Source organism: Phodopus roborovskii, unplaced genomic scaffold (genome assembly GCF_943737965.1).
Source record: "Phodopus roborovskii unplaced genomic scaffold, PHOROB, whole genome shotgun sequence".
NCBI classification, from domain to species: Eukaryota; Metazoa; Chordata; class Mammalia; order Rodentia; family Cricetidae; genus Phodopus; species Phodopus roborovskii.
In genome coordinates, this window is record NW_026126396.1 from 31,684 (window position 1) to 57,612 (window position 25,929).

The 25,929-nt window shown below is 41.9% G+C and overlaps 1 protein-coding gene across 1 annotated transcript in view; it reads right to left on the minus strand.

Moving 5' to 3' along the window:
• Positions 1 to 1,084: 1,084 nt before the first annotated feature.
• LOC127218711 (latent-transforming growth factor beta-binding protein 1-like) overlaps positions 1,085 to 25,929 on the minus strand; it is a 52,715-nt gene continuing 27,870 nt past the window's right edge. Inside the window, exon 5 of the mRNA XM_051179714.1 lies at positions 1,085 to 1,444. Coding sequence (XP_051035671.1) covers positions 1,149 to 1,444 — 296 coding nt within the window. The 3' untranslated portion in view covers positions 1,085 to 1,148. The remainder of the gene's footprint in view (positions 1,445 to 25,929) is intronic.

Consider the following 25,929-nt stretch of genomic DNA (forward strand, 5'->3'; position numbering starts at 1 on the left):
GGGGGACTTTCAACAGATCAGATGGCCTCTGTGGGCTAACTGTGCACTAACCACCAAGTGGAAGTGCAGTCTCCATGGGGGAAATGCCTTCTAAATTCCAAGCAAGTGACTTACAAATGATCTGGGGTCGAGTCCTTTTTGAAGTTGGGGCTTCCTGTATTTGACATTCCTATACAAATGACAAGTGAGCCCTGCAGTAACTTCAGCATCTTATTATCCATGTGTAGTTGCTCATTAAGAGGAGACAGTTAGACAGGGCCCCTCTCTGGACTGTTTGTTACAAAAGTCACCAGAGGTCAGGGACCATTTTTGTTATCCCTGAGTTTACAACGTATTCAGTGCTTCCGAACAGCAAGAAAAAGAAGAAGAAAAGAAAGTTCCCATAAATAGAAAGCAACTTCATTCACTAAAACTGGGCTTGCAGGCAGCTGTGAGGCAGGCACTGTGCAGAGTGGATACACTTAACCTGAGGGTGAGACTTACCTGCCAGTGACTCATTTTCCTACCCAAAGCTAAATCTCTACCTCTCCCAGTACTCTGAAAAATTACCTGCATGTTTCTCCTTTTAAATTATTCTTTCAGGACTTTAAATCACCCCTGCCCGTAAAAGATTTATTTTTAATTTCTTTTTTTTAAACTATTATAGTTTTATGGGTTACTGGTAGTTTGCCTGTACATTTGCCTGTGTAACATATGCATACCTAAGCGCCTACAGAGGCTGGAAGAAGGAATCAGATTTCCTGGAAATGGAGTTAACAGACAGTTGTGAGCCAACATGTGGGTACAGGAAATTGAACCCAAGTCCTCTGGCAGAGCAGCCAGTGCTCTTAACTGATGAGCCATCTCTCCAGACCCCCAAAAGAGAATCCTTAAAATTACAACTCCACAATCAAACAACTATGTTTATTAGTCCCTTCCAACCCCAATCCCTATAATCCTAGCCCCACTATGGGTTACATTAGGGGAAAGTCATTCATCAAACCAAGTATCTTTAAGAGACTTGATGCATGAGCCTCACATGGAAATTCTTGAGAAGGAAAAAGATAGTATTGTCCAGCATCTCTGCAAATGTGCCAAGGAGATTGGTTTAAAGCAGTGTGTTCAAAAGGGGCTAATGTGTATCTAGGCTAGACACAAGTTGAGAACACTCACTGAGAATGGATCTGCTGGGAGAGTCCCACGGAAGGCTTCGGCTTGAGGGTCAGGGTCATCTGAGCCACTGGATTGACCCTTGGTAGAGCGTCTGCCTTCTTGGTTGAGGAATGCTTTGCCACTTGCTCAGAAGGGACCCAAGAAGACCCATGATTCTGTCCTCCAAAGACTGGTGGCACAGTGTCCTGGGAAGCTGTGATCTCGCAGGATTTGCCCTTTGTCCCTGGCTTACACACACAGAGCTGAGGCCGGAGACACATCCCTCCGTTCTGGCATGGCGGAACACAGCTTGCTGCAGAAGACAACAGAAGACATAGTTTTGAAGAAAAGCACAGTAGACTTCACTCATTCTTCCAAAGAGTCAACAGTGCAATTAGATGTTCCCCTGAGAAAATCAGGGAGATGATGGTGGTGGTGACAGCTGATACCTGTTAGTGGTTACCTATGTGACAGGCACTTTTCATGTACACACACACACACAAAATAAACTTAATCCCCAAAAACTGTTTTTAGTAGATATTTTATTATGTTTATTTTATGGATAAAGGAACAAATGCAAAGGTTAAGGCTTAACAAAGAAGTTAGGTTAGAACCCAAACAAGCTGACTCAAAGACATCCTTCTTAACCACTGCATTATAACTGCCTTCCTAAAGTACACCACAGGTTTTTTAAAAATCTTTAAAAAAAAAAAAAAAAGTATCCTGTGGTGGTTTGACTGAAATGGCCTGATAGGCCTATAGCAAATAGCACTATTAGGAGGTGTGGCCTTGTTGGAGTAGGTATGGCCTCATTGGAGAGTCTCTCTGTCTCTCTGTCTCTCTGTCTCTCTCTCTCTCTCTCTCTCTCTGCTGCCTGCTGATCTGGATATAGAATTTATGGCTACTTCTCCAGCACCATGCCTGTCTGCTGGTATGTTGCCATGCTTCCCACCATGACAATAGTGGCCTGAACCTCTGAACACAGGTGGGGTCCCTTGGGAGAATCGAGGTCACTAACTTGAACTGCCTTGTGTAATGTCACAGGTTTCTGGACAGCTCCCATCAGACCCTTTTCATTTGTTGGAATTATTTATCTGCTACCCCTTTGTTGATAGTCTGTTTCAGTCTTAAACTCTTGACCTTGAGACCACACTACTACATTTCTTACCCAAGTCAGTGCCTATTCAGTTCAGTCCACTAAATAGTTCCAGAAGAGATGAGAAACGTATGTCTTAGTTGAGGTTTCTATTGCTGTGATGAAACACCATGACCAAAAGCAAGTTGGGGAGGAAAAGGATTGCTTATACTTCCATATGACTAATCATCATCAAAGTGAGCCAGGGCAGGAACTCAAACAGCAGGAACCTCGAGGGCAGAGGCCAAGGAGGGTGCTACTAACTGGCTTGCTCCTCATGGCTTGCTCAGCCTGCTTTCTTATAGAAGCCAGGACCACCAGCCTAGGATGGCATCACCCACAATGGACTGGGCCCTGCACCATCAATTAGTAATTAACAAAATGCCCTACAGATCTGCCTACAGCCCAGTCTTGTGGAGGCATTGTCTCAGTTGAGACTCCATCTCTCAGATGACTCTAGTTTGTGTCAAGTTAACATAAAACTAGTCATCACAATGAAACACTGTTATGAAGAACCACATGAACAACATCTAACTCCTTGGAAACCTGCTAGTTTTTCCCATCCTGCTATAATATGATTCCTATTGGTCATAACAAATAAAAAAAATGTTTATTGAATATCAGAATACCAGGCACCATTTTTAAAAATATTTGAGGAGGAAAGAAGATTAGAGCTAGAACCAACTTTGTAGACTATGTGACTTAAATCAGTTAACCCTGGCCAGGTAACTGTGGGTGTTTCAGAGAAGTTACTGATACTTGTAAAGTGGTCCCCAAGAGCCACTCCTATATTAGGTTTCTCAAATTCAAATTCAAATGCTCTGCACTTAGTTAAGAATACTAATTCATCAACATGTTCATGACTAAGCAAACTTGGTAGCTGGATCTGAGATGCTGGGCTCCAAGTACTTGCCAGGCCACTATTATTTATGGAATGTCACAGGGTTGAATGGGCTCCACCCAAGTGAACAGAAGCAGCAGGAGAGAGTACAGGACCAGGCTTTCCACTGGGGCATTTGACAGAGATCAGGTCCCAGGCACTGTCATATATGCATTATTCTCTTAATGCTTTCAATTAGGAGTGTATCTCAGTCTAACATCTGAGAGTGATTACCACTCCTCTTCCCTTCCAAGGTGTCCTGCAAATAGCTACTGATCTCTCAGGCAGGCTGCATGACACAGCTTGCAGGATCTGGCACCCAGGAAAAGGCCAAGGATTGAAATCACCCAACACTCCATTCACTGTGCCACAGGTACCTGTCTTTAGGTAACCATAAATGGATTGGGGGAGGGGTGATTTGTTTTTGTTTTCTGCTTTTTTCAAATTTTATATGTTATAAGAATACAGGAAAAGGGTAATTTTTAAAAAACACTAATTAAAACATCAGGCTGGGGAAATGGCTTAGTTGGTAAAGTACTTGCCATGCAAATGTAAAGAACAGAGTTCAGATCCCATGAACCATGTTAAAATATTGGACATTATGTTATGATCTCAGTATTGGTGAAGCAGAAACAGAAGGATTACCTGGGTCTTACTTGGTAAGCTCCAGGTTCAGTGGGAGACAGTCTCAAAACAATAAGGTAGGGTGCAATAGAAGAAAATATTCAACTTTGATTTCTAGCCTCAAATACATATACACACATGTGTACGAGTGTGTGTGTGCATGCACACAGACACACAGACTACACATAAAAAGAAAACACAAAGATTTTGAAAATAAATCCTATTAGAAAAAAAAAGAATAATCCATGTGTTAGAATAATGTCTTCAAAACTGTCCTTCTGCAGTAAATTTTTGAAGAAAATACTTCAATTGCCCTACCAAGGTTGGGGTAGGAGTCCTTGGATCATGCAGCAGGGGTTGTCTTGAACTGGAACAGCAGGGCAGATAGATGCCCCTAATGCCCAATACAAGCCCCCTCATGTGACAGGAAAATACCAAACCCATGCTCTCCTTTCTCCCATCATGCTTTATCATGTTTTTTGTTGTTGTTGTTGTTGTTGTTTTTGTTTTCTGTATCATTAGGAGAAACACTGCATGCACAGTGTTGTTTTGGAAAGTTTATTTACACTGTAAAGATGTGTCTCTGCCTAAGACACCTTCTGATTGGCTTAATAAAGAGCTAAATGGCCAATAGCTAGGTAGGAAAGAATAGGTGGGATTTCCAGGGAAAGAGATGAAGAAGAGGAAGAATCTAGGCACATGGTTTTGCTGGCAGACTCAAAGAAGTCAGACATGTTGTACTAAGGAAAGGTAAAGAGCCATACAGCAGAGCATAGATTTTTTTTTTAATCAGTGAATTAAGTTATAAGAACTAGTTAGAAACAAGACTAAGCTAAAGGCCAAGCTTTCATAATCAATAATAAGTCTCTGTGTCATTATTTGGGGGCTGCCAATCCAAAGATAGTCCAACAAGAAAGCTTGCTATACAATGCTACTCACTTCAGAAAAGGGGAAAGGATTTTAAAGTTTCTAAAGCCAGGCAGTCCTGCTAGTTGTAGGTGAACCCAGGATACAGAATGAGACGTTCTCTGTGGCAGAATAACAAACCTTAAAAGGCTGGATACAAGATACAAACCATGTGCTGTGCCATCCTGGACAAACAAGAACACAGGACTGATTCCTGAGAGGAGAGATGCATGCCACTGTCAGACTTTCTGCAGGTAGCTCTTTAGAAACACAGCATTGGGAGGAGAACCACAGAGCATGAGAGCTCTGCTGTGCAGAAGGGCAGAACCCACCTCAGGAGGTGGAGTGGCTGGAACACATAGAGCAAAGAAGAGCCCGTAGGGACCTGAGAATTGGGCTCCGTCAATCGCCTGACACCCAAGTCAGCAGATACAGGATGAGGCCAGAGAACAAGCCCATCAAGACCTGGAAGTAGTGAACAACCACATATCCTCTAGGATCCAGATCCACTTCTGCAGTGCTGGGGTCAGGACATGAAGTCAAACCCAGAATCAAACTCTTTGAAAAGAACAGTATAAGGTGAAGCAAAGAGGACTGCCACAAGTTCAAAGCAAGCCTAGGCTGCATAGCAAGTTTGGGGCTAGCCTGGACTACATAGTAAGACCCTGTTAAAAGAGAGGGAAAAGACAGGACAGGAAGGAGAGAATGAATAATTAGTATCTAAACATAGAATAGGCAAGAGTAGTACCCACAAGAAAATGAAAATACACACCAATTAAACATAGATGCAAAATACCTAAATGAATTGTTGATAGACCAAATATGTCAATATTTCAGAAGCAGAAAAGTAAGTAGAATTAGCTCTAGAAACATAAGGAAGGTCCTACTGTCAGCAGACCAAACAATGTAATTCCCCATGTTTAAAAAAAAAAAAAAATGAGAATTTGACTCAAGGAATGCAGAAAAGCTTCCAGTAAAATCCATGACTTACTCATAACAACAAATAAAAACTGCTTGCCAACCCTGAATACACATACACAGGGATTTCCTTATTCTGCTAAGCGGTATCTACAGCAAATCCTACAAACAACATACCAAGATCCCTAGCGAATATTACAAGCACACTGCAAAAGCATTCCTGTCAATGCTGGAAACAAGCCTAAATGCCCATAATCATCTCTAACAGGGCCCAGGCAACATGACAAAGCAAAAACAGAAAAGGGTCTATTGTGCCAGAAAACAAGAAACAAATTTATCAACTTCTGTAGTTTCTCTTGTTATGTATACAAGTTACTAGAAAATCTACATACTATCATAACTGATACAATAGATCCAAAAGAGCTGGGTGTAGTGTCTTTCCCTATCACTCTCTACCTCCTTATATCTTTGAGGCAGGGTCTCTCACTAAAGCTGCAGCTGGACATTTCCAATAGGCTGCTGGCCAGCAAGCTCCCAGGATCTGATTGTCTCCATTCCCAGCTCTTCCATTACAGGCACACAAGGCCAAGCCTGGCTATCACATGGACACTAAGAATTTGTCAAGCAAGGATTCTTACTCACTGAGCCATCTTCAACCTTAGGATGCTACTTTGTAATAGTGTTTTTAATTTCATGATCATCTTGTAGCTTAAATTTTAAAATAACACCATGTACTTTTATGGATGCTAAACATGCCAGACATGTGCTCAGCTTGAAGTCCATGGGCCATATGCAACCAACATGCAGCCCAACACAAAATTTTGAACTTAGTTAAACATTCTCAGATTGGTTTTGCAATATTTGTTTACTTTCATAATGCCAGAATATAAACTTTATGGATAACAATGTCATATTTCAGTGTCAAAAGGTTGGACATGCCTGTAAGCATCACACTAAGTTTATGACATTATCCTGTCTGGGAAGAAAGAGAATTAATACCAGAGAAAAAGGTATATCACTTTTTGGGAATTTATTCTAATAGCTTTGTTTTGGTTTATTTGTTTTTTTATGTTTTTGTTTTGTTTTGAGATATAGCCTAAGTTGACAAGGAGCTTATGTTTCTCCAGCCTTAACCTGCTGAGTGCTGACATTACATGTATATCATCATTCCAGATGTGTTTTATACCTGGCTCAATTTTCTTTTCTTAACAATAGAAGATGAGGGCTGGAGCAATGGCCCAGTGGTTTAGAGCACATACTGTTCTTAACAGAGACCGGGATTCAGTTCCCAGCACCCATGTGAGGCATCTCTCAACCACCTGTAACTTTAGTTCCAGGAGGTCTAACCCTTCTTCTGGCCTCCAAGATTCCTATACTTGAGTTCATACTAATACACATATACATAATTAAAATAAAAAATCAGTATCAAATATAATAAACAGGTATGTATTGATTATGGCTAATAGATGTATAGGTGTTTGCTGTTAAACTATTTTTATTTTTCTACTTTTCAAAAATTTCAATGTTTAACTATCAAACAAGAGGTGACTGGGCATAAGGTTATGAAGCAATAGTATAGTGAGATCTGTCACAACTGGCAGAAATTGCCACCAAGCCAGAATGAACTCAGGACTTGAATACCACCATTGCCAACGTCTGGGAGAGCAGGTGGGCTACAAAAGCCCCTCCTTCCTTACCTCCCAGGCTGGCCTCCAGTCACAACTGGATCAATGCTCCATTCTGGGCCCAAATAGTAAACAGTTTCAAATTTCCCTCCACTGGCAGGCTACTCCGGGTTGACAAAGCTTATCCTCAAGTTCTCTCAAAGTTCAGTAACTTTATTTTTAGGAAACGACCCATGCCCTGAAGCCCGACCTCCTTTGCTTTTCATCTAAAAGCACAGCCCCTGGTTATATTTAAAGCCTGCCCAACCCACACAGCTCTCCAACTCCCTGCCCCTTGCCTTTCTCTCTCCAAACAAGTTGCAGCATGTCTGCCACCATGTGTCCTGGAGAGAAATGTGAGCTGAGCTGTGTCTTCCATGATCTAAGACAGCAGGTGAGAAGTTGCTCCCTGTGTGGCTTCAGGGCCTTGCCCAGCTGCCCTTTGAGTTATTCAATACAAAGTAATATAAGAAGCATAGAATGAGGTCACAAGTTCTAGAAGACTGATCTAACTTATCCTGTACCCAAACCCAAATAAGTAATGTGATTTCCTTGTAAACAGGTCAGGCTCAGCCTCCTCCTCAGTCCCTAAAGAGAAAAACAACAGCATCATAACCTCCCAATGACTGCTCTAGCCACTCTTCTATAGTGACAAAGAATTAACTGAATTTTCTAGAAGGAAGAGCCACACGTCATCAAACACCAAGTGGACCTTATGCAGTTTCCATCGATGTGAAAATCCATTTGAAATACCTGAGGTGTGTACACACACATTTGTCTTGTCATCAGTTTGCTGCCATTAACCCCATGTCTCTCTAAACTAGACTGTCACATCTCACAGACTTTCTTAACACTTAACACCTACATGGTGTGATGTTCTAAGCAGCAAAGCTTAAATGAGGCACAAATCACATGGAACTTGGTCGCCAAGGCTATGCCCAGAATCCCAGGGTCTCTTTCAAGAGTTTGATGCCTTAATGCCACTTAGCAGTCCTCATGTGTCTAATACCTTTGGAGCTATGCTACAGGAGGGTTTGGTTCTCTTCAAGGTAGTTAGATCTCTGTGCATTTGAGGCTAGCCTGGTCTATCACTGTAAGTTTCAGGCCAGCCAGAGCTACATGGTGAGATTTACTGGAAAGAAAGAACAAACGAAAGAAAAAAAGAGGGAGGGAGGAAGGGAGGGAGATAGCAAATAAATATGTGGCCACTGTCCAAATCAATGATGTCATCCAAAGAAGTTCACATAAAAGGAGGGAGGAATACCGTGACTACTTAGTTTTTTAGGCAGACATGTAAAATATCAGCAAGGGGTGCTGTTGTGAGAGGAAATTGTCTTTTATTGCCAATGTGTGTGTTTGTGGATGGAAGCTTGTGTGTGTGTGCATGTGCGGATGTGTGCATATGTGAGTACCAGCCCCAGGCATTTGTTTTGAACCCCTTGATCATCCTCCACCTTTTGTTTTGTTTGTTTGGTTGGTTGGTTGGTTTTTTTTTTTTTTTTTTTTGAGAGAGAGAGTTTCTCTGTAAAGTCCTGTCCATCATGGAACTCACTCTGTAGACCAGGCTGGCCTCAAACTCACAAATTCACCTGTCTCTGCCTCCCCAGTGCTGGGGTTAAAAGCTCGAGCCACCACCCTGCTCAACTATCTCCACTTTATTTTTTGAGACAAGTTCTTTCACTGACCCTGGAGCTCATCCATTGAGCTAGGCTGGCTGGCCAATGAACTCCAGGGATCCAGCTGACTGACTCAGGCTCATCACCACCCCACCCCCAGCACTGGGATTATAGACCTGTGACCAGCTTTTACATGAGAGTTGGGAATCCAAACTCAGTTCCTCATGCTTACACAGCAGGTGCTTTACTGTGCCCCTCTCCCCATTCCTGACAGATGCATCAGGACAGATGCATCCTGACAGCTCAACAGCCTAATTTCTAGATATGTATCCTAACAACATTCCAAAAAAAATTGCTATGCCCATACATATGTCCCAGTATCCCCAGCAGAGTTATTCACATCAACAAAAACTTCAAAGAAATTGTAAATAGTTGATCAAATTAAAGCTAGCATAGAGCCATTCAAAATCAGAAATAAAAAGTGATACAAATTTCTAAAATGTTGGGAAATACTAGTGTGAGTTAGAATTGTGTGGTTTCACTATTCACTCAGCCACTCCTCAGATACCTCCACGTTAAACTCATTGGCTAAAGGGACTCTCTCTGCAATGGAGTCCTTAATAATATCTTGGCAAGCCTTCTAGTATAGACAGGCACTCTGTCCCAAAACTCCAAAAGCCAGGAGGCTCTAAAGTCCCTAACTGTTAAAGCACCAATGTGACAACAAGGAAAAAACTTTACATCTGATGTCGTTTGATGGATCAAACCAGGGGTGTACAAAAAATATCATATAGTATACCTTTCAGGCAATGTATATAATGCATACATGAAACTTAAGTAGATCTCATCCTCAGATGAGTCCAACTCAGAAAATACTTCATTCTGCAAATGCAGATATAACAAAATCCAGGAAGAAAAAAAAAAAACAAATGCAAGCAAGGCTATTCAACCTGAAAGTCAATTCAACTGGCCAAAAGCCTTCTTTGGAGTCCACTCTTGTGCCAAAGGGCTAAGTGTCAGTCTGATGGCCCCGAGTTTCAGTCACAGGTAACTGAGTCAAGCAAGGCACAGAGCCAAGCTGAAGCCAATTCAACTGTGATGTCTAAAAATGTCACCTGCCCACATTACAGGCAGGAGTTCAAGCTCTGAGGACTGCCTGATTGATAAGTCATTCTTCACTCAATGAAACAAAGATTAAACTCATCTAAGATTTTCCTTTTTACATTAATAGAATAAATTCACTTTGTGTTTTCATGGTAGTAAATACCAGTAGGCAGCTTGTAAGTGCAAACTTCTGACAATGTTGGAGTTGACAGACATCAATTATGACATGCATAGAAATCATTCTAGATGATGTCTAATGAGAAGACAGCATACTCTTAGATAATCTTAAAGCTTGTTTTAATGTCATCCATATTATCTATATTTATAGTCTGAACAGTGAGCCCTTCTTATATGCTAACTTTAAGCCACGAACTTGGGGTAAAAAGATGGAGAATTTTTTCCAAAAAAAAAAAAATCAGAGTCTAATATGAAATATACACACCATTTTTTTTAATTCATTACATGGAGCTTGAAATTAAACAATTAAGAATGCTTGCTGCTCTGGCAGAGGATCCAAGTTTGGTTTCCAACACCCACATAAAGCAGCTCACAACTGCATGGGATTTCATCTCCAAGGGACCCAACACCCTCTTCTGGCTTCTGCATACACCAACCCATATGTGCAAGAGGCCCTTAACTAGACAACTGAGCAGTATCTGTGAGTTATTATATAAAGATAATAATGGGGCTGACCGGACATGACTCAGTGGATAAAAGTCATAACAACCCAAGTTAAATCGACACTACCTACATACAAATCTGAGTGTGGTCCCACATGCCTGCAACCCCACAGCAAGGTGAGGGGTAAAGACTAGAGTATTGGGGGGGGGGGAGGTCTTGCTGGCAACAAACCTAGACCCAGGCCCAGTGAGAAACCCAGCTCAAGGGAATAGTGTAGAGCAATAGAGCAAACACCCATTGTTCTCCTCTGGCCTCCAGAAGCACACCACATACGCACACTTTAATTAAATCAAAATTTAAGAGATTGCCATAAAAGATAAAGATGCAAAGAATTCTTAGAGGGAGAGTGCCAATGACCATAAGTCTAAAAGTGTGACTTGTCCTGCATAAACTCATCTACTAGTGAGAAGCAGGATGGTGGATATCAGATAATGAAATGACCTTCTCTCCCAGCTCCATACATTTAGGCAAGTGTGATCTGTCCCTTCAATAAAATACTAAGCAGGAACTTGGCACTCTGCTACACTGAACACTGTCATTTGCCCCAGAGATAGAACCAGAAACAAGAAAACATACACCTTTCTGCTTAGCCTAGACAGTCAACCAGAAATACCAGCAATGATAACAACCAAAGAGAACAATGTGCAATGTGGAAGGGATTTCTGGAGGAGTCATACAGTGAGGGAGGAGCACTTTGAGACCGCGAACTTAAAACATGAATGAGGAGAGAAAGCCAGAGCCTGAGGCTCAGCGTTAAAGCTGTTCTCTTGTGCCCTAAGCCCTTAGCTTGTAGACGGCCATCTTCTCCTGGTGTTGTCATGTGATCTTCCCTTGGCTCTCTAAAGACACCATTAACACTGGGCCAAGGTCTGCCCTATTTACTTCTCCTTCACTAAGGACCTCTTTAAAGACCATGTTCCAAATGTAGTCTATTCTAGGGTCCTGATTTAGATATCAGTACACCCTCCAAAGGTTCTCCTCAGTGTGGAGATGTTCAGAAACGGCAGAACCTTCAAGAAGTAGAGAGGGGGTGGAAACTATTAAGCCACTGGAGGGGGCACAGCCCTGAGAAGAAGTGAAGTAGTCATCTAGGGATACTTTCCACAGAGTGGGTTGTTGAACTCTGGTAGACCCTCTGGCTTTGTGTCTGGCTTGTGACCCCTCTCACACTTGCTTCCATAAAGAAGTCTTCACAGAAGAAGAGCAAATGGGACCACACAACTTTACACTTCTAGCAACAATAATAATGAACTAAATAAACTTGTTTTCTTTATATTCTACCTACCCGCTGGCATTTTGTCATTGCAATAAAAAAGGACTAACATAGACTTTAACATGTGAATCTGGCTGAGAAAGAATTCAACCTACAACATGTACCATCACCATGGTGATTTAGCACTACTCTGTGTTTGGTCAACTAAATAACATGTAAAAGAGAAATTCTTAGTGAGAGGTGCCCATGCCACAGCTTTAGGATTAAACCCTAAAACAAACATCCTACTGAACACTATCATTCCTTATGTAGAAGATCTTACGATGTTCAGATACACCCACTGCAGTATTACAATCAGTATGGCAGTAACAACTGCAAACATTCTACTCACAGAACAAATGACTGTATCTTGGAATGTGATACAGTCATTAAAAGCAATGCTTAAGAGCTTCTATTGACATGAAACAGCTTATAGTGTAATGGCAACTTTGTTTTGTCCCTACCTTTTCTGGACCTCCTCCCGCCGCCTCCCTGCTGAATCTGATCTTGTCTGAGTAGTGGGTGACATCTGGGGTAGTTGGCTCCCTTCTTGGCCTCCGCAGTGCTAGCCATGGTGGCTCTGCCCCATCTTCACCTCTTCCCTGCTTTTACTACTGAGGGCCACCTTTTTTCCCACCTTCCTGTTGAACCCTTCCCAGACTCTCCTGGTTCCTCTTGTTTCCCAACCTCTATGTGTTACATTTCTCAGGATGCCATGCTCCGTGGACACCTTTCCTGGTGGCATCATTTAGAGCGATATCTCTAATTTCCATTAAGACTTTGTCCAAATTAGGTGATGGGCTATGTTCTCTCATTTAAACCTCAGACATGTCCAGCTGTCACATCCACCCAAACTCCACACATACAGGACAAGTTTCCCAAATTTAGCACAGTTTGTGTCTCCTCTCTCCACTCCAAACTTCAACAAGACCTGCTTCCTAGTATCCATCTTCCTGGACAACCCCACTCTTACACACACACACACACACACACACACACACACACACACACACACACAAACACAGGCCCAGTATATCCATGTGCTGAAGCCACCATAACAAACTCACCAACCAGGGAGCTTAAGCAACAAAAGCATACGGCCACCCAGTTCTAGAGGCCACAGTCTAAGATCAAGGTATCAGACCATCTGTCCTCCACTGGTGTCTGGGAGAAAGACTATTCCATTTCCAGTTTCTGGCGAGTGGGCAATCCTCCACCTGGAAGTGGTATTATTCTCACTTCCATGTGTCTTTCTTCTATTTGTTCCTATACTTACACATCTTCTTTCTTTAAGGATTTAGTCACAATGGATTAGCCCCACCACAACACTCATTGGCATGCAGGCTAGCAAGACCCATTTTAGCTAACTACATCTACATTGATCCTAGGTCTACAGATTCCCAAGGTACTGAGGGTTAGGATTTCAATATATGAAGGAAGTAACATTTTAACATATAATACCGAGTTATTTTACTCACAACACACATCAAACCCATCTCTAAATCCCATAGGCTTTTCTTTAAATATAATTTGAATCTGACCATTTTCTCTCACTGCCTCCCACAAACCCCTTTTCTGGCAGCCTTGTCCCCCTACTTCTATTCTCCTGAGGACAGCCAGAGGGAACATGTTAAACCAAAACCAGATGACATTCTTTGCTCCAAAACCTTTTGTGACATGTAACCACAGCATGCCAACTTGGTCCACTTCTCCCCGCATCATCACTCCTATCACATCAGCCTCCATGCCTGGTCCCAGGCCCTGAGCTTGCCTCTGCTGCAGAGTTCTTGCACTGAGCTGCTCCTGCAGCTGAGATATATATCCCTTGCTAGATACTCACAGGTTACTTGTGTCATTCAGCTTCCCAGGAAGCTATTCTCCAAAACATCAACTCTCTGCTGCTATTGTCACACCCCTTGTTTTGTTCTTCAAGGCACATCCACCTCCTTGACATTGTCACGTTTTTATCTAATCAATTTCTGAGATGAAGTCCACAGGAAGGGAGAGACAGTGGATGCCTTCGCCCTTGTGCCCTTGTTCTGGGGACAGCATCTGTTTACAATGATAATCCAAACCACCCATGAAGAATGAATCCATGAATACAGGTGGAAAGAAAATATACTCAAATGTTAATATGAATGGTTACCTATGATGGTAAAATTATGTCATTTATTAACTTGTTTAAATTATATTACACTTTGCTGATTTTCTAATGGTCTGTAATTACTGTTACAGTGCAGCAAAAATCAACATTCCGTTTTCAAAAAGAAACATTAACTGGCTTAAAAGGCTAGTTTAAACACACTTCAAGTTTTAACACTGTAATTTGTACAAACAAACAATGTAGGAGATAGGATGCCACACACTAGACTTTACAATAGTTATGTTATATTGAAACATATTATTTTAATTCTAAAAGCAACTCTTCACCTTCTATGATCAGTTAGTAAATCTGGTGTTATCTGCATGTTTAGTTTATTCAAAAAGTAGGCTTCTCTTTATATATTTATGTAGCATGAATATTCACGTGTGTTTATGTGTGCCCACACATTGCACTCCAGCATGCCACAACATATGTGTGGATTTCAGAGGATAACTTATTGGAATCGGTTTGCCCTTTCTACCATGTGGGTCGTGGAGATCAAATTCAGCTATCAGGCTTAACAGCTAATGCCAATGAGCCATTCACCAGCCTGGAAAAGCTGACTTCTTTTATTTTCATCAACCAAAACTGTTAAGCAAGATGGGCCTTTAATTTTTTTTATTAGAGCAATCAAAATATGCTTTATAAGACTAAAATGACTATCAACTTCAGAATTAAATCTCTCAAACTTGTTTTAAAGTGAGGAAAAACTAAGAAAATAAAATGTAACTTATTTTGATTAGGAATAGTCATAATAGTTAAAAGCCATATTCAACAGAAGCCAGATAGCTAACACATACTGGAGAATGTGGTCCATTTCTATTATCTTTGTGTCTCAGTTCTTCCATCTGTAAAATGGGAAGGAAAAATGAGGGATTCTGTGTAGATTCCTTAACATAGGCAAAGCACTTAGGATAATCCGGAACTCGAGTCAGACAGATGTCAGGCATTATGTCCCACCCTCCCTACCCCCCAGTTCATCCCACCCACACCCTAGCAAAGTGCGTAAGTAGGTGCAGAGAGACAGGTTTTATTTCAACCACTGGAATTCTACACTAACTTAAAACAGCCTTCCTCTTTTAATCAAACACACTTAGCTACTGTTGTTTCTTTCTTTCTCACACTTAATCATTCAGAGTAAAAATTATCTGCAGGGAAATACCAGTAGGCCACACAGAGAAAAAAAAATAAAAAAAAATAAAGGCACTGTATGACCCCTCCTCAGGCTCCAGACGTTTTCAACTGATCCTCACAACTGAATGAAAATGGCTGAGTCAAAACCTTTCTAAACCACCACTTGAGTTACTCTGACAGCATTCCTGAAGGTAAAATAATATGACTATGGATGGAACACTGTGGAAGAAATGCCATCCACGCTGTACCAAGGCTTTTCTTCCCTAAAATAAAAATGCTTCCAAAGGTCACTGATGCCCAAGTATCATTAGCAATCACATACACCATGCAGGCCATGGACAGAGCCCTAAGGACTGTGACAATTAAGCTCTTACACAGGCAGGCCAGCAGTTGATGCCTCACTGTGAAATCCGAAGTCACTCCCCCCAAATGGAAGGGAACCACAAGGCCAGAGACCTGTTTGCAAGCAGTTAATCCTCTGGCTACTGACCCTTTGCTGTGAAATGTAACCTAACCGTTTTCAGAAATTAAAACTGAATAAAACTGTAGACTTTAAGGCCTGTGAGGGCACAGCTGAAAGGACTAAGAAAAGCCCTCCTTTCAAAACAATAATCCATAAAATTAAATTTCATAACAGGTTTTCTGGTCGCTGACATTTTTATAAATAGAGAAATTATCCTAATAAATACAGGAACTTAAAATGTTCCTTTTAGGGCAATGGGTGTAGCTCAGCAGTAGAATGAGTGTTTCACATGGGCAAAAGGCTAGATTCCATCCCAAACATCCAAAAATATAAACAAATCAAATGCTCTCTTATCCATGGACTGGGCTAACTTTCCTTATGTGTTTACATTGTTTGGAGGTCTGGGGAGATAGTTCAGTGGATGTCTTAGTTAGGGTTCCCATTACTGTGAAGAGACACCATGACAGAGACAACTATTACAAAGAAAGCATTTACTTGTGGTGGCTTGTTTACAGTTCAGAAGTTCAGTCCATTATCATCATGGCGGGACATTGTAGCATGCAGGCAGACATGGTGCAAGAGAGGTAGTTACCACATTCAGGCAACAGGAAGTAGACTGAGGGTCACACTGAGGAAAGCTTGAGCAAAAGAGACTTCAACCACCTCCACAATGACTCACTTCCTCCAACAAGGACACACTTATTTCTACAAGGCCACACCTCCTAACAATGCCACTCCCTTTGGGGGCCATTTTCTTTCAAAACACCACAGTGGGTAAAGCTGTTGCAAGGTTGAGGATCTGAGTTCAGATCCCCAGTGCCCATGTAAAAGCCTCAAGTGGAGGCTTGTACTAAACCCCAAGGTTGGAGGGAGAGACCCAAAGGGCTTCCAGGCTAGGCAGTCTAGATTAAGCAGTGTATTATCAGTATGCAAATAAAAGTTTGAATAATAGCTGGGTGGTGGTGGAGGCACATGCCTTTATTTCCATCACTTGGTAGGCAGAGGCAGGCAGATCTCTGTGAGTTCGAGGCCAGCCTGGTCTACAAAGCTACACAGAGAAACCCTGTCTCAAAAAAATTAAAAAAAAAAAAAAAAAAAAAAAAGATCAAATTCCAACAACAACAACTACTAAAAGCTGCTAGTCCTTAAATAAATGCAACAACTGATGATGAACTCAATAATGATGGTCTTGCTATTACCTAATTTTTCACATTTTTATGCTTCCCAAGAAAATGAATGACAGAGGACGCTTTTAAACTTTTAATCTAAGTAAATCTTTATCATTAAAAATAAGTCCTAACTAGCTTGGGCTTTCAGTAATCTTATTTGTTTTCTTACAGTGTAGAACTAAGCTGTTCCCAGCACATAACTGGAGGATGTAATTATGAGAAAGAAAACAAGGAAATCCCATACATCAATTCTGTAAGCAAAGATTTAGTAAGGCAAAGGGCTACATCATTAATCACAGACCTCGAAACAGTCTGCCAGACTGGCTATTCAGTAATCTACCCAGAAGCCCCTACAACTCATATACTCCTGACATCCCCTTTCCCCTTCAACTTCTTCTTATGACTGACATTACTTGTTGGCAGCATAATTTGGAGCAGGCTTCTGTAGAGTGAGAAGAAGAGAAAAAGATCATGGTGGCGGTTCTTTGGGAGCTACTAGTCTCTAAAGATGAATTCTCCATATACATATAAAAAGACCATAAATATATAAATTTCTTTTATAATTTTTTAATGTATATAAATAACCCCATCCCTGCTTGTCAGTCTTTTCTATGCCCTCCATCAAAAAGCAGAGCTGATGCCCCTACTCTTGAACCTGAGCTGGACCAGTAATGCTCGAACCAATGAGAAGCTAAAGTACCACTGTGACCATGTCAGCCCAGGGATTAAGGTGAGGTAGCAACACTTCCACTTTCTCAGAACCAGCCCACGGTGGATGGTACTATCCCTGGGCTGCTGGTACTGAGTTCTTAAGAAGGTGGGCTAAGCAAGTCATGGGAAGCAAACCAGTAAGCAGCACCCCTCCATGGCCTCTGTATCAGATCCTGCCTCCCAGATCCTACCCTGTTTGATGAACGGCAATGCTGAAGTGTAAGCCAAATAAATACTTTCCTCCCCAACTTGCTTTTTAGTCACAGTGTTTTGTCAAAGCAATAGAAACCCTAAGACAGTAAGTAACCACAATAAAGCTCAATGGTTTACTAAGTTGAACTTTGGTGGTATCTGTTCTTTGGTCCGTCATGGTTCCCTATCTATGGTGAGTAGGCATGTGTGCAGAGTCTCCCCAGGAAGTTCCATCAAACAACAAATGCTTAAGCCATAGCTTAAGCATATACTCTCAAAATGAGTATAGGCTCATGCAAGGATTAAAATTTCTCCACCATAACCCTGCTCCAAACAAGCACTTACAGCAAGAAGACTCCCAAACAATGCAGCTTATCTTGGAATGGCTCATTCACCAAAGTCATTTCCTTAGAGTGAGTGGAAAGCTGTCTTCTAATAGCTTTTATTCATGGCCTCTTCTTCCCACAGTTTGAAGAAAGAAAGAAAGAAAGAAAGAAAGAAAGAAAGAAAGAAAGAAAGAAAGAAAGAAAGAAAGAAAAGAAGGAAGGAAGGAAAGAAGGAAGGAAGGAAGGGAAGAGAGGGAGGGAGGAGGGAGGAAGGAAGGGAAGGGTAAAAAGTCCCAAGGCAAAACATAGATAAAGAGAAACAGATCAAAATAAGAGCTAAGATAATGCCAAGCATTCATAACTAAAAATGCTTCAGTGTCATGATTTGGGAGCTTGTTGGTGGTCTAAAAGAAAGCCTGCTCCAGGCTGCTACCAGACCCAACTAAAGTATTGACAGCCTCTGACTTCAAGAGCAACACCCATCACTCGAGAGTCTGCTTGGCCACAAAGGAACAGGACTCCAGGGAGAGAGTCCCTTACATAGACAGGGAAATATAGGTCATTTTTATCCTTTTAATATTTGTTTCAAGAAAGAAGACACTTGCCTGTCTGATAGTCAGTACTAATGACAAGTTTGTCACATTCTGACCACACCCTGAATAATAAAAAGCCGAAGCCAGGCCAGGCATTGGTGGTGCAGACCTTTAATCCCATCTCTCGGGAGACAGAGGCAGGCAGATCTCTGTGAGTTGAGACCAGTCTGGTCTACAAGAGCTAGTTCCGGTACAGCCTCCAAAGCCACAGAGAAACCCTGTCTCAAAAAAAAAAAAAAAAAAAAAAAAAAAACCAGGAGGAGGAGGAGAAGAAGAAGAAGCTGCTACTATCAGATCCTTGTCACAGCCATAACCTATTCTGAAAGGTCCATCCATGTGATAAGCAATGTACTTTTCTGCAGAAACAAGGCCATGAGTTTTAGGTGGCTTACAGAGACAGAACCCCAGTCCTAACTTATACTGGCTTCTTCCTTGCCATAATTTCTCACTAGCCCCTACAAATGCACTGCGCCTCAATGATCCTAAGAACAAGCTTTAGTGCAAACATCGCTAATAACCTTCATGAAGCGCCCCCCTGCAGACCTAAAGGTGCTCTCACAGACCACTGCAGGTCCAACCTGAGGAGGATAAAGTACAAACACTTGGAACCAGAAACATCCCAAATAACAGCTAGGTTTAGAGCACCTGGGCCCCTGCTATGGCTGGAATGTTTATGAGCCCCCAAATTTCATGTAAGGGTTGAATTCCTAATCCCTGAACTGGTGGCATTAGGAGGTGTGACATTTAGAAGGTAGAGGAAAGAGCACTAAATGAGCAGGACTGGTGGCTCTGGTGGTTCCAAAATGAACCCTGAGTCTTCCATCATGGAGTTAGAATAGACCATCATGTAGGAAGTGGGCCCTCACCTGCTGGTGTCTTGATCCTTGACCTCCCTGCTTCCAGAACTGTATGAAATGAAAATGTCTTGCTTATAAGCCACTCTATTTGTGGAATGGTGTTATGGCAGCTTGATTGGAAACATTTTTCAGACTAACCCATGGTGTTAGAAAAGCCAAGGCCATAAATGCTTTTTTCAAAACGACAACTCCAAGGACACAGGAAGGCAGCCTAGATGGTAGCCAATCACACAGGTATTAGGTGTGGCTAAACTCAGGAAGTCACAGTTTTCTCATTTATAATTAGGGGAAATGATGCCTCCTTTAGGAACTGCTTAGAACACAGGACAGATGGTATACAGCATTCTTAGAAGGCACAGTAAAATAAAGAATTTAAGACAGTTATCAATAAAGTCACAATGCTATACAGTTTGGGGGGACATGAAGATTAGCCTTCACTCAAATCAGGAAGCCCAAAGACCATAGCACCCCATCACCTAGGCATTGGTGAGAAATGGAAAGTCTCAGTTAACCAGGCACAGAGACACAGCCATCAGAAGATATCTATGGATAGCAGTACCTAGCATTTTGGGGAGCACTGCCCTAAGGCATCTCCTAAGATTTTTGAAACATCAAAACAAAGGCATACTGGAAAGAAGCCAAGTCGATGGCTTCCTGAGAACTTGGAAATAAAAAGCATCCTTCTGAACAGTCATTGAGTAAAAAGCTGAAAGATACATGCAGGTTCTGGGGCAAAATAAATTCTAGCATTTTTCTGACTCACTAGCCTCATCAACCTTAATTTTCAATTGACACAGATTCTAGTCATCTGAGAAGTGAGTCTCAACTGAAGAAGTGCCCCCCCCCCATCAGGCCAGCCTGTTTCCATGTCCATGGAAGATTGTCTTGATTGTCAATAGATGCAGAACACAGTCCACTGTAGGCAGAACAATTCCCCAGCAGGTGGTCTTAAGCTGTGTAGGAATGCTAGCTAGCTAATCATGAGCCTGAGAGCAAGCCAGCAAGCAGCTCTATGGCTTCTGCTCCCAAGTTCCTACTCTGATTTCTCTTGACAATAGACTGTGATCTGGAAGTGTAAGCCAAATAAACCATTTTCTCCCATAAATTCCTTTTGGTCATTGTATTTGTCACAGTAGCAGAAGGGAAATTAGAAAAACCACCTTGGACAGATCATCTCATATCTTGGAGCTTCAGTTTCCTCATTTGGAAAACTGGCATAATTATGCCTCTCTCATAAACACACTAATGAGAGCCATAATCCACAGAAGACACACTTAATAGTGCCCAGCATGCCCTCAGTCCTCCATGAACACTGAATGCTCAAGACTGTTAATGCTTTATAAAGACCTCCAATGACAAGTTTCCTTCCTAGTGGTTTAGTTCTCTCCTCCAAAGGGAAACACTTGTTAGAAAGGTCTGCTAATGATTATAAGGGTACGGCAATAATCTGTAAGGTCCAACTGTTCCTTCCCTTGTTCAAGCTCTGTAGTTAGAAGTTCCTAATAAGTCCCAGCATACATACTCACCTCTCATGGTGGGAGTCTTTGTCTGGTGCCTTCACTTCTGGACAAGCCAAGAGTAACTGGTCTGTGGAGAATGAGTCAGGGTCTTTCTCTTATGAGCTATGTGACAATTTCAGCCTCATCTGTCAAACAGAGGGTCAGGCCAAGCCGATCATGTAGGCCCCCTAACCCTGCCAGCATGCCCTGGGGTTCCCATGGTCATGGTGCAAAGGACACCAAAGATAGAGTCATGCTCTTACATCACAGTCCTCAGGAGGAAAAGAAGCACACTCATCACAGCTGACATGTGGGTGACATTTTCACAGCCTCCAAATGATAACCCAGTCAAATGAAGTTTAACAATAGGCATTCTCTCAAACCTTCTAAATATAAACGCATTGCCCTGGGAGAACAGAGGATTTCCTGAAGAGTTCTGAGGAAGCCAAAGTGTCTCAGTAATAGAGGGTGTTTGGATGAACTTTGTGTATATGTGAGTGAACGTGTGTGTATGTGTGTGTGTGTGTAAAGCAATGTCAAGTTTTTGTTTCCCGACAACTCTAAGATACTCTAAACTGTGTCAGAGTGTGACCACCAGTTTTCCTTGCACTGCTTCTCATGACTTCTTTTGCTTTCAGACGAGCCCAATTTGACACCAGCTCCTTTTCCACACACCCCAGCTGGATCACAGGATCTATGCCATCCCCATCAGCCTTCTCATGCTCTAGCCTGTGTTCCTAGCTCATGACCTACACTGAACAATTCTCTCCATGACAAGCCTTCATGTTCACTCTGAAAATCCAACCTCCCATTTCCCCTGCTGTGGGGCCTCTCTCCGCATCACAGTTTGCGACCACCTACCTGCACCTCAACATGCCCAATCCCAAACTTATTGGTCTTGCCTAACTTTCCTTCCCCCTACAAAAACTTGAAGCGATCTTTCTCTTCTTTATCATCTAGACCTCAAATCTGCTTCTAGTCCTTCTAACTTGACCTCCTCAATCATCATGGTCCCTCTGAAACTCCCCACAGCCATTGCCATCCTCCCTTCCCCCAGGGAAGCTGCCTTTGCCAGTCTTCCTCTACCAATTCCTCTACTCATATACCAGTTACTTTTCTCACTACTGTTGCTTGACAGAAATGACTTTGGAAAGGGGTGGGAGTTGATCTGGGCTCACAGTTTGAGAGGGTAAAACCCACATGGTAGAGGGCAGCTTCCACCATGGTGGTGGTAGTTTAGGACACATTTGTGTAGGTCAGAAAGCATAGAGGGCTTGTCCTGGATAGATTGTACTATATAATCTTCACAAACCAAGGTCTATATAATTCTCAGAATCCAAGCCCTAGCAACTTACTTCTACCTGGCAGGCTCCAGGGTTCTCTAACTTCCTACAGCAGCACCACTACCTAGAGACCTAAGGTTTAAACTCATGAGCCTGCTGGAAAGCATCCACATCCACATTGTAGCAGCACCACAGGGCAAGAGTTACTGCTATCTCTTGCCTTCCTGAGCCTGAAAATTCAGTAATCACAACCATTCATTAGTTTTCAAGTCTCTGCTGAGTGTCAGGTCCTGGGATAGGGTCCTCACTTCTGCCATGGAATCTGCAGGATGGACATGGATCATCACTTTCAGATTGGGAAACCTAAGGCTCCATTCTTTCAGATTGGGAAACCTAAGGCTCCATTTTGTCCATATGGCTGGACAAAACCCAAGGCAATGAACCAAGCTTCTGAGCACTGTGTCCGTTTCCTTCATCCTCCCAGATACTAGAAGCTGAGCCAATGGAAACCTCCTACCACCCCTCTTGCAGACACAGGCCATGCTTCCCATTGTCAAACTTTTGAAAACATCAGCCTCTGGCTGAAGTTGCTTTCTTCTGGTCTCAGTCTGCAAAAATAACAGTCCTGCCTACCTGTGCCAACACCTCCTTATTGTGAGATGTTTCTAAAGCAGATGAAATTGGCATGGTCTCTCTCCTTTGAACACCAATAGCACCTGAACCTTCCAGATCCATTTTCCACAGCAGCACACCATTAGCTACAGAAATCACCTTTCTTACACCACAGCAATGAGGAAAGCACCTACCCTCTACCCCACATATTCTTGCTGCCTTCAGCCAACATTATAAGATCACTCAAGCAGAATCACACGGAACTCACACAAGTCAAAAGGCACACAGGATCATCTTGCCTCTGCCAGTACTTGGAGGAATTTGTGATGAGCATGATGACTATCTTTCTAGTTGCATTTCTGATACTGTGATAAAAATAATCCTTACCAAAAACAAAATTCTGGGAGAAAGAGTTCATTTTAGTTCACAAATCCAGGTTAGGTTAGAATGCATCACTGCAATGACGTTAATTAGCGAGTCACATACATCAAAGTGAAAAGCAGAGAGAACTGAATGCATGCATGCTCACTTGCTGAGGCTCAGCTCATTTTCTCTACTCACACAGTCCAGGGCCCTCTGCCTAGTGAATGGTGCCACCCATAGTAGGCTGTACCTTTCCACAACACTAGCTCAGTTAAGACAGTCCTCCATAGACATAGAGCCCAACCCAGTGTAGACAATCACTCATTGTGATGCTCCCCCCAGGTGATTTTAGACTGTGCCAAGCTGACAATTAAACTAACCAGCACTACTGTTTTGGTTTTGTTTTTGTTTTTTTTTTTTTTTTTTTTTGGTCAAGAAGAGACCAAAGGCGCAAAGGGGTATTTTGGTTTGTTTTTTATTTTTGGGGTTTTTTTGTTTTGTTTTGTTTTTTTAGTTTTAGAAAGCACAATTAAGCCATGTTATTTTTCATAATTAAAGTTTTTCATGTGTGAGTGTCCTATCCCTGGAGGTGTTCAAAGCTAGCTTAAATGCCTCTATGGTGTAAGAACATGGAGGATTCCTGAGCTGGGAAAAAAAAAAAAAAAGGCTGCTACATGAGATGACAGTCTTCCTAGTACATCTCCAAATTGATTCTAAAGCCACCTCCTTCAGGGTGTGAGATGCCCTCTGAAAGTGACTAGTATGTTATAACAATGGAAAACAATTTACCAATGCCTCACCGCCCACCCCCAATAATCACTTCCCCCAAGCACCCATCTTTCATTTCACCTTAAAGTGGTCCAGCAACAAAAAAGTGGAAAAAGCTGATGACTTCATCCTCTTAGGCATATACCCAAATGATCCACATCCATGCAACCAAACCCTCATTCTTATCATATAAGTCTGTGTAGTTGTCAAACTTTCCAAAACTGCCAAAAGCCATCCTAATATTTAGACAATTTAGGCAGCAACTATGGTGCAAGATTTACCAAGTTCAATTATACAACTATAACTCAAGAGGGGAAAAAAAAAGAAACTATTCAAGACATTAGACTCCTCAGCTTATCGCCAAGTAATCCTGATAATATATAATGAAGCAAAAAGCATAATTAACCCAATTCTAGATAAGAGATCCATTTTACAATGTGTTGGCTGGAACCCTCTGTAACTGCAGGTGTTTATGAGTAAATATTCTGAGGGAATGATGAGGTAACATGGATCATGGTTTATGTTCTGCAATGCCTAACAAGTTCTAGGATAGGAGATAAAACAATGAAATATGTAACACACTCAAGCCAAAGAAAATAAGTGTGTTCTTTTCTTCTAGTCAGATGTTGTCATCACACTCAAATACTTGCTATGGCTATCTTTATTAACTATGTCAGTCCTACTTTGGACCAGGGCAAGTGGCCATTACTTTACAATCTCTGAAAGCAAACTATCTATGAGACAATAACCATCTACTACAGATAACTATCACATGATTTTCTTTGAGGAGGTAGTGACTAGGGACCCAAGACCTCACATGCTAAGCAACCATTCTATCCCTGAGCTGCACCCCCCAACCATAGGCTTCTCTAGGGAAAGGACGGCACCAGGAAGCCTATGCAGCCAGAGTAGTTTCATTGAAAACAAGATTGCCATCTACACATTATTTCAAAACTGCCTCCCATAAAGATGAAAACATGGAACAGACAGGTAGACCTGTAATAACAAAATGAGTCATAAAAAGTACAGTGAAAGCCAGCTTTCCTCCCGCGTGGATGCTCGGCCATGTAGTGCTGGAAGTCACATCTGACCATCGGACCATTGGTCCCACTGGGTATTCCTTTCTTAGCAGTTCCTAAAGCAGTCCTCCCAAAGGATCCATGAAAAAAGGACACACACACAAAAAAAAATCCAGATATATGAAGCCACTCAGTCACCAGCCGCCATCATCCCTGGTTACAGTTTTTATGTAAACAAGCAGGTACATGATAGTAAAGGGTACAGTAAAGTACGGAGCCTCCAGCCAATGAAACTTTGTGCAACTCACACCATGTGTTTCCAATCTATGCATTTTTAAACGAAGTCTATTAGTGTTTTACAAAAACTGTCAAGGAAACTATCATTGCACTAAAAATCACATGTGTGTATATATGTACGTAAATTTATTTTTAAAACTATTTTATTAGTTGGGCATGATAATATATGCTTCTAATCCCAGCACTTGGGAATCAGGCAGGCAGATCTCTGTGAGTTATGAGTTCAATGCCAACCTGGTCTACACAGTGAGTTACAGGACTACATAGTGACTGAGACCCTCTCTTTAAAAGTAGTAATGGTGCACACCTTTAATCCCAGCACTCCGATCTCTGTGAGTTCAAGGCCAGCCTGGTCTATGGTGCAAGTTCCAGAATAGCCAGGGCTACCTAGGGAAACCCTGTCTTGAAAAACAAAACAAAACAAAAAAACAACAGAAAAGGACCTACTTTATTTTATATTGTTGCTTGTGTGCATGCACACACATTGTGAAGGTCATAGAATAACTTTGTGAATTTGTCCCCCCCCCCCACCTTTCCACAGTTCCAGGGATTGAAGTCATTGTCATTGTACAGCCAGTGCCCTTAGCTA